Below are 13718 nucleotides of genomic sequence, written 5' to 3' on the forward strand. Positions count from 1 at the left end.
CTTTGTTGTGCATGTAATGAGTTGCCAGTAAATGTCGTTTTTAGGTTGCAACCTCTTTTTAAACTTTTAGTGTGAGTTTTGTATCTGGGTTTTCAGGTGGATGATCAATTTTTAAAATATTTTGTGAGTAGCAATATTCTGTAAAGAAGAAAATATTTGAATTGATTTGATGTCATGATATAAAATGTGACACAATCCATTTTTAAACTGATATAATTTATGCATGTGATAACACAAACGGATGGGACACCGGTTGAATCCCCCCCATTCTGCTGAGGTTCAGATACCATACTGCATAGGGGTGTTGTGTAGATGATGGTGGATGTACCTTTGCAAGAATGGCTATCTGGAAGGAGAGTTATTCCTATGTAACTCCTATGCACTTCCTGGCATCCAGCTGTGAACTACATTGGTAGAGGCCTGAGAGCAGGACAGCCTCTGCATCCTTCCTGTGGGGAAACCAGAAGTGCTGAGGGAAAGTCAGGAAATTTCATCATCTCAGTACAAAAAAAAAGGTTTTTTAATTTTTCAACATTTCCATTTTGATTTACCCATAATGCTAGAAAGGAACCATGGAGAGTGAGATTTAAACATACACACAATCTGGTGACACACTCACATTCAGTACTTTGTGCCAAATATTATAGTCTGGTCTCTGTAAGATCACCTGTTGTTCTCGGTACTGATACTCATTAAACATTGAGCGGAGTGCCATTCTACTCTGAGTTTTACATTCTTAGCTAGTTTCTTTTTTTTAACTAGAACATGTGATGGGGCTGTAAATACTTGTGTAGGAATAATATCAGCGATCGTAGAGGTAGTAAGATGGAACATTGCATTGATGTTCAAACATGCTGTGTTGTGGGTCAGTGTCCAACTTCCTCCAAGGGTTTTATACATGCCTGCAGGGGAAAGTGCTGGGCAACTTTCTATGGATGGACGAATCAGTGGCTGAGTTACCCTTTGCCCTCTGTTGCAGGCCTCTTCGCCTTTGGATGCAGAGCAGCATTGGTAGATGTCAGGTAAACTGACTTGCCACATTTTTGCCTGGGAAATTGTGTGTAGCACAGAAGATCCTTTTAAAAACAAGTGGGAGAAATAAAGAAAAAAGGAGCAATGACTAAATTCCACAGGGCTTTGTGATATTTAAATTGCTGTGACTCTCTGGTATTTCTGTGGCCAATTCATTTTTTTCCACTTTAAGGAATCGGTTCCATAACCAGCCCCTTTCTGGCAACCTGTACTCAGATGTGATCAATCAAACAAGGAATCAAAGGTGATTGGACTGGCATACAGTAGTTTCTTTCTTGCTGCACTTGCTTTTGCCTTAACATGCTGTGGTGTTAGTTTCATTCTTACTTTCTAACACTTTTATACCCTGCTGTAAGTACTTTATGCCATGGATGAGTCTTTTGAGTCATTTCACACATAGTGCTTGCATCTACCTACTGCATCAAGGCTGGTCTGAAATGCTGGCTTCTATTCACATCAGTGAAGTTGCTCTGGGATACATGCAGGTTATCCCCAAAATACGAGTGGCTGAGGAGGGAAGTAAAAATGTAAGTGTCCACTTGCTTGAGAGCAAAAGTAAGCTGTAAAAATTGAGGATATTTACTAAAAATGTTTAGATATTGTTGTGTATGAGACAGAATAGGAGGGGGTTTGTACAGAAAGTATTCTCCTGCTCCCTTTTCTCCTCCCTGGACTTGTTTTGGTCCTCTGTTGTTTGTTACTCCTTGTCCTTGTTTACAGTTTCTCTACGGGCTCGCTACACCTTGCCTCCATCCTATTTCAGCCCTCCATCTGAACTCATGTTTCCATTCTTCAGATCCTGGACTGACTTTGTGCCCTTGGTCCCATCAAAGGTGCAGAGGCTTCAGCCATCATGCCCTTGTAGGCTAGAGTACTCATGCAGAAGTCCTCCGCCTTGCTAGGTCTTTCCCAACTTCAAAAACCTCCCCAAAACCTACTACTTTGACCATGTTTTTAGTCCCCTCACTTAACTTTTCTTCCTCCGCCCCCGAAGTACCTTAGGATCTTTCACTATGTTAACATACTGTATAACTACAAGTTGTTGTATTCATAAATGGTATTAATTGTAATATAAAATTTGCCGATGCCACCAAGAATATAAGATAACTTCAAAGGGAGCTGGACCAGATGAGTGGGGTAAGGAATGATGGATCTAATTTAATGTAAGTAAAGGTATAGGTTTATGTACATTGGAAGGGAAACATGTTCATGATAAAAGGATGCCCATTAATGGAAAAAAAAGTGTTGTGATTATTGACCAGTGAAGTTTCCAATCAATATGAAGCTGTTGCCAACAAGACTAAATCTTGGTATCTGTTTATAGAGATGCATTTGATTAGCTACAAGTCCTGTAACTGTGACAAATAGAAGATTTGTTTTGTTTGATGTTGTAAGACAGCCTATATCACCATATTTTATTAAGAAACTGGTGTGTCAGCTTTCTGGCCACTTGAGAAGAATCCCTGCAAATTGTATTTGGAGGGGGGATTTCTCTGCTGGCTTGATTTCCCTGTATTGGGGAGAATCCACATCACTGGCAGATGACTCACCTCTGTTCAGGTGGATTCCTCAACAAGTGAGGGAAGCATTAAAGCAAACCGGGGTGACAGAAGGATTGATATATCACTACGTTGTGATCTGCCCAGATTTAGTGTCCTTTGTATACTATGGTACAAAGCCTTTTGAAGAGCTGTCAACTGTGTGTTTGTCCCAAGGAGAAGGGAGGCCCATTTATCAAAGGCTCAGCTTTTCTTTATTCCAAAGGTGGCAAATAGCTTGGTGTCTGATCAACCTCCTTGATCCCATGCAATACAATTTGATGGGACTGTCACTGCAGGAATTGTTTTGCACTGGATGAGCTTTGATTAATTTTGAGCGATATCTGTTTACCTTTCAGTTTTTCACTTAATTATATTAAGATACCTTTTAAAAGAAAGAATTTGCATTTATATAGCACCTTTCACATCCTCTGGAATGTTACAAAGCCCTTCACAGGATAAGTTAGTTACATTTGAAGGGTAGTTACTGCTGGTTTGGTATTCCTCTATCTCAAATGGGACTTCAAAAGTAAAGAATGCTTATAATTGCTGCAGCATATCAACAACAACAACTTGCATTTATATAGCACTTTTTAATGTAGAGAAACGTTCCAGGATGCTTCACAGAGGCGTAATCAGAAAAATATGGACCCCAAGCCAAGGAAGGATATATTGGGAGGCGTGGCCAGAACTTGGTCAAAGAGATTAGTTTTAAGGAGGGTTTTAAAGAAGGAGAGTGATGTGGCAAGGCTGAGATGTTAAGGGGGGAATTCCATAGTGTGCACCCTAGGTGGCAAAAGGCACGGCCACCAGTGGGGTGGGGGGGGTTGGTTGTCGGGCTGGAGGAGGTTACAGAGATGGGGAGGGGCAAGGCTATGAAGGGATTTTAACTTGTGGATTGGAATTTTAAATTTGAGGTATTGGATCGGGAGCCGATGTAGATCAGCGAGGGCAGGAGTGATGGATGAGTGGGACGGTGTTGGATTGGATATGGGCAGCAGAGTTTTGGTTGAGCAGGTTTATGGTGGGCGAAGGATTGGAGGCCAGCATTGGAATAGTCGAGACTGGAGGTGACAGAGTCAGCAACAGAACGGTTGAGGTAGGGGTAGACGCAGACGATATCATGGAGGTGGAAGTCTGCGGTCTTTGTGATGGAGAGGATGTGGGGTTGGAAGCTCTGGTTGATGTCGAGTAGGTCACCGAGGTTGCGATCCGTCTGGTTCAGTCTCAGACAGTAGCCGGCAATGGTGATGGAATCAGTGGATTGGGTACAGACTTTGTGGCAGGGTTGAAAACAATGGCTTCAGTCTTCCCAATGTTAAGTTGGAGGAAATTGTGGCTCATTCAAAACTGGATGCCGGACAAGTAGCGGAGCAGTCGAGACAGGTGGTTTAGCTGTTGTCATCAGCATACATTTGGAAACTGACCCCATGTCTGTGGATGATGTCGCCAAAGGGCAGCATGTAGATGAACAAAAGGAGAGGGTCAAGGATAGATCCTTGGGGGACTCCAGATATAATGGTGAAAGGGCAGCAAGAGAAGCCATTGCTGGATACGCTCTGGCTACGATCACATGGGTAAGAGTGGAACCAAGTTTGGACTGTCTTACTGAGCTGGATAACAGAGAGGCTTTGAAGAGGGACGACGGGCGACCGTATCAAAGGCTGCAGCGGTAAAGGATGGTCATAGTCACAGATAATGTTGTTTGTAACTTTGGTTAAGGTCGATTCAGTGCTGTAGTGGGGCAGAAACCTGATTGGAGAGATTCAAACAGAGAGTTGCAGGAAAAGTAAGGAAGGATTTCAGAGGTGACAACATGCTGAAAGGCTTTAGAGAGCAAAGGGAGGTGGTAGTTTGCAAGACCAGTAGGGGTCGAGGGTGTTTTTTTTGAGGGTGGTGGTAGTGGAGGTTTTGAAAAGAGAGGGACAATACCTGAGGAGAGAAAACAATTTACAATGTCAGCTAGCAGGGCAGGAAGAGAATTTGCGTGATCATCAATTTAGTGGGAATGGGGTCAAGAGAGAAACTAGAGAGTAATGGGTTCAGGGCTAAGGCAGGGAGGGAGCCTGGGATGGGAGTTTGACTTGGTGGGCAAAGGGAAGGATGAGGAGCAGCAGAGGCAGCTGAGCCGGTGGTCTCAGTCTTAGTGACAAAGCAGTCCATGAGCTCTCTCACTTATTTTTGGAGGTGAGGGTGAAAGGGGCAGGGGAGAGGTGTTTATGGAGACAATTGGTAGTGAAGAAAAGAAACTGGGGGTTATCTTTGCTCTCCAGGATGATCCTGAAATAATTTGGGCAGAGAAGAGTAAAGCCTTGGGTGCAGCAACAACAGCAACTTGCATTTATATAGCGCTTTTAATGTAGGAAAACATCCCAAGGCGCTTTACAAGAGCATAGGAGAGTAGGAAGGCAGAAGAGTAACGAGGAGTAGTTATAGGTTGCAGCAAAGCATCCTGGAAGGGAATATGAAAGGTAGCGCGACTGGATAACAGGAAGGTGAGGAGACAGGATAGAAGGGCCCGAGAAGGCCAAGACAGGAAGATAGATGGAAAGGGCTTGGGTCTGGAATGGCAGCCAAAATGTGCACATGAATGGTTAGATGGGCATGGCAGAGATTAGGAGAAACATATCCTGGTTGTAAACAAAATAGGATGGAGATGATATGAAAGAGTCCAAAATTAAACTGGTTTCTGTAACAATTGAATGTCTTCAAAGAAATAAACAAACATTGCACGTGTTAGCTTGGCTCAGTTGGGTTGTAATTCCAATCCAGCACTTAACCTAGGCTTACGCTTCAGTGTAGTACTGTGGGAATGCTGTGCTGTCACAGGTACCGTCTTTTGGATCAAGTGTTAATGTGAGGCCCTGTCCACTGTTCAAGTGGATGTAAATGATTAGGTGGCTCAATTCAAAGAGCAGGGAGTTCTCTGTGTTCTGGCCAATGTTTTTTTTGCCTCTACCAACACCATCAAATACCGATTACTTGATAATTCATCTCATTTAAGGTCTTGCTATGCACAAATTAGATGCTGCATTTTGGTTACGTACGTAGAATTACATAGAATATACAGCACAGAAACAGGCCATTTGGCCAACTAGTGCTGGTGTTTATACTCCACACGGGTTTTCTGCCTCATCACAGCCTTTCAGCATATCTTTCTATTCCCTTTTCTCTCATGCACTCATCTAGTTTCCTTTTGAAAGCATCTAAGCTATTTGCCTCAACTACTTCCTGTGGTAGTGAGTTCCGCATTCTAACCACTCTGAGTAAAGAAATGTCTCCTTATTTCCCTATTGAATTTATTAGTAACTATATTTATGGCCCCTAGTTTTGGATTCTCCCACAAGTGGAAACATTCTCTCCACATCTACTGTCCAACCCATTCATAATTTAAAAAATCTCTATCAGGTCTCTAAGTTTTCTCTTTTCTAAAGAAATAAGCATCAACCTGTTCAGTCTTCCCCTATAGCTGTAAAATCTTAGTTTTGGTACCACCCTTGTAAATCTTCTTTGCACTTTCTCCATTGCCTCTATGTTCTTTTTATAGTATGGAGACCAGAACTGTGCAGAGTACTCTTAAGTGTGGCTTGACCAGGGTCCTATACAAGCTTAACATAACTTCACTACTTTTGAATTTTATACCCCTAGAAATAAATCTCAGTACTTTGTTAGCATTTTTAATTGCTTTGCTGAACTGCAATACTGCTTTTAATGATTTGTTCACCTGTATCCCTAGATCCCTTTGCTCTTCTACCACCCAATTCAATTTCTTATTTTCTAAGGTGTAGGTGATGTTGCTGTTTTTCCTACCAAAGTGCATCACCTCACATTTATCTATGTTAAAGTGCATTTGCCACTTAACTGCACTGTCTGCAAATTTTCTAATGTCTTCTTGTATTATGTTGCATTCTTCATCAGTGTTAGCTACACACCCCCCCCCCCCAGTTTGGTATCATCTGCAAATTTTGATATTGAGTTACTTATTCCTAAGTCCAAATCATTAATGTAAATCATGAACAACAGTGGTCCTAGCACTGATCCTTGTGGAACAACACTTTCTACCTTCGTCCAATCTGAATAACTACCCTTTACCTCTATTCTCTGCTTTCTATTTTTTAGCCAATTTGCTATCCATTCAGCCAATTGTTCCCTCACTCCACATGCCCTAACCTTTGTCATGAGCCTACCATGTGGTACTTTATCAAAGGCTTCAATACTAATTTTTTGGAGAGGAAGCACTTTGGGACATCCTGACAATGTGATAAGGCATTGGCCCAGAAATTCCAGAACGGGGCTTGCAGCGCGTGCAAGCCCCGTATTTGCACTTACCCCGCGCTCGTGCCGATCAGCTTCTGGGACGCCTGAACTTGCAGAAATAGAAAGCACATTCCCGGGCAGCGTATGACGTCACGCCGCCCAGGAGTGCAGCCAGCGCGAAGGCAGGAGCGTGCAGTGTAAGTGAGACACGCCCCTTGAGGTCTCAGTTTCACTGGACACGCCCCCAATGTTTCTGTCAAGCTGCTAAGGATTTTTACATGCAAAGCAGCAGTTTAAATAGGTTTTTGGAAGTTTTTTGAAGATTTTGGTAACTTTTATAAACTTTTTAAAATGTTTACATTATTTTGAGTAATCTGAAGTAGTTTTAAAGAGAATTAAAGCAATTTAAAGACTTTTAAAAGCCCTAAAAGAATTTTTTAAATTCCATTTATTTATTTAGCAATGTCGTCGTCATACGTGTCTTCACACTGTTCCCTTTGGGGAACTGTATGAAGTGGTGGATGGATTTATGGCCATGATTAACGCTCATTCCGTGACCGTAACCATATTTGAACCAGCCATTAGGGCGGTTAGTCCTATGGCGGGAGGGTTTTACGGGCTCCCACAAGCTATACAAGGAGGGGGGGCCACCCACACCCACGGACGCAAATATCCCACTGGATGTCAACCCAGAATTTAGAGCCGGAGCTCCGACTCCACTTGCCGGGACTGTCTGGAGCGGGGTTCGAAACCCTACCCTGATCTGGCCCAGCGGCGGGGATCCTACCGCTATGACAAAGGCCCAATCCAATTAGCAACGTGAAATGGCAGCATAGGGCTCCAGTCACGGGGAGGGAAAAGGCGCAGGAAACGTATGGGTGTCACCTTTTGTGCGGAGTGGGCCTTTTGCGTAGCAGTAAGCATCCCCGCCGCTGGGCCAGAAGGAGTAGGGTTTTGAACCCCACTCCAGACAGTCCCGGCAAGTGGAGTCGGAGTTCCAACTTTAAATTCTGGGTGGACATCCAGCGGGATACTTGCGTCTGTGGGTGTTGGTGGCCCCCCCCCTCAGATGGGTTGTGGGAGCCCGTAAAACCCTCCCGCCATAGGACTAACCACCCTAATGGCTGGTTCAAAGATGGTTACGGTCACGGAATGAGCGTTAATCACGGCCATAAATCCTTCCACCACTTCATACAGTTCCCCAAAGGGAACAGTGTGAGGATACGTACGATGATGACCTCTTGCGCAATGCACCTCCTTGGACCCTCAGTCGCAGATGCGAGGGGGCAAGTCGTGCAATTGTTAAATTTTTTATTTTATTGACATGTAAAATGTTGGCCCAGTAATTCCCTTCCAAATGCGCTAGTACGGTCGGGGTACTTACGCATCTGGCCGGATGAAATGCCGGTTTTCAGCATGCACAGTGCATGTGGGGAAAACCGGCATTTCCTGTCCTCTGAACGAAGGGGTTCAGAGGCAGAACGCGTGCGACTGCACAGGCAGCGCGTGCACAGTATAATTCGCCGCTTTCATTAATGCTTTCAGTGAGGTCCAGTCATTACAACTTACACATGAAAAAAGCATGGGTACAGTTGCTCCAGAGGCTGCGGAGGAAGATATTTCTTATCGTGGAGCTTCTGAAAGTATGTATGTCTGTATATATTCCTTTGCGTGTTATGTATATATTCCTTTACTTATGTGTATGAATGTATTATTTAATTATGACTTTCAGAGAAAGTAACTTATTGGAAAATCATAATTAAAAATATACATTCATACACATTAGTAAAGGAATATAAAACATACATACATATACGCAAAGGAATATATGTGGACATACATACATAACTCATTCTCACATTCCATTCACACAGCCACAATTGCTCCTTCTACCTACCGTTCTGAAAACCCGTTTAAAAAAAAAAAAAAATTAAAGTTTAACACTTACTTAAAATTTCTTAAAATAACTTCCCTCCCTTTCCCAAACCTAAATATTGCATTTCATAAGCTCCTCCATAAAATATATCTCCTTCCCCAGCCAATGAACAACTTTACACTTGCTTTTTTCACGTGTAAGTTCTAGGGACTTACCCTCACTGAATCCATCAGTGAAATCTACAAAGTTCACTGCGCAAGCGCTGCCTGTGCAGTCGCACGCGCTGTGAATAGACCTCGGGTCTGGAAATGCTGGCGTTCCCCGCATGCGCTGTTCCTGCTGAACGCCGGCATTTCCAACGGCCAGATGCGTGAGTAACCCGACCGTACTCACGCTTCTGGCCTGGAATTTCTGGCCCATTATATACAAGCAAGTTCTTTCTCTGTTGCATTCACCTACATAACAACAATGACTACAATTCAAAAGTAAATGCATTGGCTTTTCAGTACATCTTGAGGACATGAAAGGTGCTATATAAATGCAATATCTTTTTCTTTCTTTGTTGGATTTTCTCTAATTTTTGAAAATGTTTTTGACTAAGCCTATTAAAGTAGCTTTAAGTGCTACGTTAAGTGCAGTTGTGCTTTTGCTCTTTCGGACGGCTGTGATAAGCATCTGTGCTCCTGTATTCAAAGCATAACACAACAGCTGGTAGAGTTCTTGCCTTATACCTGCCAAAATCACCTTCAGATGATTGAGACAATTATTGCCAACACAGCCAGCCAACACCTACTGCCATTATTGTCCGACCCAAAGATCCTGTTTGGCACCAGATCAGAAAACTGGCATCAGCCCAAGCAAGGACTGGAGTGTGCACATCGATACAAACTGGTAAACCAACTGAGTGATATCCTGGGCCACCTGGATTAATTTTTGCTAACCTAACAGTCACTGCATTTTAACTATAATTCATCATGTGAAGCATCTTTCAACATAAGCTGCTATATAAATGCAAGTGTTATTTAAGTATTATTAAGGAGTCTGTACTGGTGGAAAGTCTATTGGTGCTGGGTCACACAGGCTTTTCTTATAGCTAGAATGGTGCCATCATCCTTGAGGGTTGAAGTCTGAAGAGGTCTGTTTGGCACAGTAACTGTGCTGCCCATGTCCTAACTCACACCAAGTCCCGTTCGCCCATCACCCTTGTGCTCGCTGACCAACATTGGCTCCTGGTTAAGCGACACCTCGATTTTAAAATTCTCTTCCTTGTTTTCAAATCTTCCATGGCCTCGCCCCTCCTCATCTCTATAATCTCCTCCAGCCCTAAAACCCTCCGAGATATCAGCGCTCCAATTCTGGCCTCTTGAGTATCCCTGATTTTAATCGCTCCACCATTGGCAGCTTTTTTTTAGCTGCCAAGGCCCTAAGTCTGGAATTCCCTCCCTAAACCTCTCTGCCTCTCTACCTCTTTCCTCCTTAAAACCTACCTCTTTGACCAAGCATTTGGTCATCTGGCCTAATATCTCTTTATATGCTTCGATGTCAAATTTTGTTTGAATACACTCCTGTTTTACTATGTTAAAGGCGCTATATAAATACAAGTTGTTGTAATTAAAGGATTGATACAGAGTACTTTTATAAAGCTGGTGTTGGAGATGAACAAAGTAGATTTGTTTATGTTTGTCTTTTTATTTTCCAGCATGACCCATGAATGCACAATACCTGAGGGAGTTCTTGAAAATTTCAGTGTAATGGAAATCGTAACACTCCGGCGTCAGGTAAGAATTTTTGACCAGCAACATTTACAAGAATGAGTATGATGAATGCAGTGGTTGGACTGCTGCAGGAACAGGATATTTCCTGTAGTTGGGGTTCAGTTATATTATCGGAGCAGTGTGTGTCATTACCTGAAAAAGCTTAATGTCTTCAGTTCCGCAGCGTGAAGTAGAGGTGCTGGACACTCAGTCCTAACTCTTACAACTTCAAAGAAAAACCTGATGATAAATAAACTAAAATCTTACTTTAACACTACATTGACCTCCCAGCAGATAATTCAGTTTGCTGAGGTACATTTTCCATCTGATTTAAATTCTTGAGAGAAAGAAAGCATTCTTTAGATGCTGTTGTAGTTTTTGTTTTGGCGTTGAGCTCCTTCAGTGCACAATAGGGTCCAACCTTTCTCTCTTGCAGTTGAACAAGTTGAATCGGCGCCTACAATTATTGGAACAGGAGAGTCGGGACCATGCTCGAAAGGAATTTGTCCTCTATTCCATCATCATTACAGCATGTTTTGTCAACAGTTGGCTCTGGCTGAGGAAGTAAATTCGTTGTAACTGCACATGTAGAGTTGGGAAACACTGCTACAAACTGACAGACTGAGACCATCTTCTGAATGCAGCGTGTCGGGCTTCATCGTTTCTTTTATGCAACAACCTGTATCATTACTGAAATACAAGGGAATGATGTCCTTTAGAACAGTTTGCTAACATGATTTTAATAGCACAGTGATGTGGGATTGGGAGAAGTTGTAGTGTAATGCGTTCAAAACCTAATTAATTACTTTAAAGCTAACTAACACCTTTTTCTTTAATTTACATCGCACGGGAAATCTTAACATATTGCTAATCCAAACTTTACTGCAATTATTGGGAGCATATTGAAGAATTTTATGCACAAACCTATGAGTTAAACCAGCAGAGTGAAAAAAAAAAGCCTTTTGATGGTAAGCAAAATCCCTTCTGTGCTTTCTAGATGTCCCTCCACTAATGACTGCATCTGCTATAAGTGGTTTTTGTGAGTGTGCAGGAATGTCTGTGATTTGCCTGTCCCTCTGTCTTTTTTTCTCCCTTCCTTTCCAATGGAGATGTACCTGGTCTCTGCTTGATGTTGCCCCAAAATGGCCCAGCTACATTTGTTACATTGCTGAGTAGAAAGTCACAGGCAAGTGTTGTATAATGTTATACCTAAACTGCTATTCCAGATTACGCATCCCATTATGGAGCTGCACTAACTGGATTAAGAGCAGGTCATGTGCCTGCCCTATGGCTGAGGATGAAATGTTACATGTGGATACCAAAGGAGGAATCATAGAATTATAGAAATCTACAGCACAGAAGGAGGCCATTTGACCCATCCCGTCTGTGCCGGCCAAAAAAGAGCTATCGACCCTAATCCCACTTTTAAGCTCCAGCTCCGTAGCCTTGTAGGTTACGGCACTTCAAGTGCATATCCAAGTACTTTTTAAATGCAATGAGAGTTTCTGCCTCTACCACCCTTTCAGGCAGCGAGTTCTAGACCCCCACCACCCTCTGGGTGAAAAAGTTCTCCTCAATTCCCCTCTAATCCTTCTACCAATTACTTTAAATCTATGCCTCCTGGTTATTGACCTCTCTGCTAAGGGAAATAGGTCCTTCCTATCCACTCTATCTAGGCCCCTCATAATTTTATACACCTCAATCAAGTTTCCCCTCAGCTTCCTCTGTTCCAAAGAAAACAACCCCAGCCTATTCAATCTTTCCTCATAGCAAAATTCCCTGGCAACATCCTCATAAATCTCATCTGTACCTCTCTAGTGCAATTGCATATTTTGTGTAATGTGGGGGAATTTTTTTTTCCCAAAGTTGCATATTAATAGCTCGGTGTGACATTTTATAAATTCAGTTGAAGATATCTTGACCAATACTGACTTGTATACTTGCTCTGCCAGCATGTATATTTTAATTAATTTACATTTAGTCCAGCTGCATACTGCATAAGGCAGAACCATCTAATGTGTTGTAGCCAGAAGAATCAAAATTCACAGTAACCCAGGGCTACTATTTGAATTTCTAAATTAAAAAATTAGAAACTTAATTTGCTGCCTATTATTACAATGTGATAAGACTCTCATAACAAATGTTCCTCCTGATTTTTACATATTAATACGTGCTTGCAGATTTAAAATCTGTGTATGAAGAATAGCAGAAACACTAAGCAGTGTGTTTGAGGGACGTTATAAACACAGTATACTGTTGAGTGGAAGCTGTGTGTATTGATACTGAATTGTGACAATTTAACATAGTAGTAGTTGTGTTCGAATCTAGCCATCCAGTTGGACAACTTAAATTTGCACATTTAGTCAGTCAGTAAAAGTGTAATTGTATGTAGGTCTAGCAGAATTTCAATTTGGAATAAGATAAGATGCTCCTCTCATGTTAGACAATGCATAGTGCAATGGTAAAGTGAATCCTACAAGTTGTGAGAGGTAATTGGGAGATGCGAGCTTGAGTTGGATGACTTAGGACAAAGTTTAAAACCACTCCAGTGCAATGCAAGAAAGGTGCTGGTGACAAATGTTCCATTTAAGGCCACGCATTGTAATGAATTCATAGAGATAAGACAAGTGTAGCTAATTGAGGATTTTCTTAAAAGAATGCATATTCCTGTATATGCTTTAAATATAAACAAACAATTTCTGTTGAATCCAAACTGATGCAGTTGCTGTTCCCTCTTCCGGTGCAGTGGCAGAATAAGAATTTGTCATGGAGGAGTTTATCCCTCTGAGTTCAAACCTAGCGAGGCTTGATTTTAACTGAGTTCTGCTGAACCACCCAAGTCTTGATAATCTAATTACAGGCCTGTATTACCTGGTATTTTTATATATTTTCTTCTTTTCTCTGAAACTAATTTATTTGTTAAAAACAAATGTAACAATATCCTCTTCCGGTGCAGTGGCAGATAAGTGCAGGTTTAAAATAAGTTAGTGAAAAAACTAAGAGCAGTGTGTTCAAAGGTCAGTATAAACACTGTTGGAGCTGTATGTTGTGAAGTCCAAACTGTGTGCAGGGATACGGAATTGTGCACAGATTTAACAGCGGTTGTATTAGAATCTGGCCCTCGAGTTGGACTGCTTAGTTTTGCATTTGATGGAATGGGAATGAACATTGAAATCTGTGCTTGTGTCATTTGTACATGTATGTATGTATGTATGTATATTATATAAAAATATATACCCAGTATAGGTTCTCACACATGAA

At 42.0% G+C, this 13718-nt stretch overlaps 1 protein-coding gene across 5 annotated transcripts in view; it reads left to right on the plus strand.

The window, feature by feature from the left end:
• The window catches only part of LOC147125038 (mitochondrial fission factor-like), a 29784-nt gene extending 16066 nt beyond the window's left edge, over positions 1-13718 (plus strand). For all 5 annotated transcript variants that reach the window (XM_085996428.1, XM_085996411.1, XM_085996444.1 and 2 more), the window contains 3 exons: positions 1205-1276; positions 10403-10481; positions 10894-13718. In XM_085996428.1, the coding sequence (XP_085852554.1) occupies positions 1205-1276; positions 10403-10481; positions 10894-11025 (283 nt within the window). In that variant the 3' untranslated portion in view covers positions 11026-13718. The remainder of the gene's footprint in view (positions 1-1204; positions 1277-10402; positions 10482-10893) is intronic.

This window comes from Somniosus microcephalus, chromosome 1 (genome assembly GCF_052327205.1).
Source record: "Somniosus microcephalus isolate GS21.2 chromosome 1, FLI_Smic_1.0, whole genome shotgun sequence".
In the NCBI taxonomy this organism is placed as follows: Eukaryota; Metazoa; Chordata; class Chondrichthyes; order Squaliformes; family Somniosidae; genus Somniosus; species Somniosus microcephalus.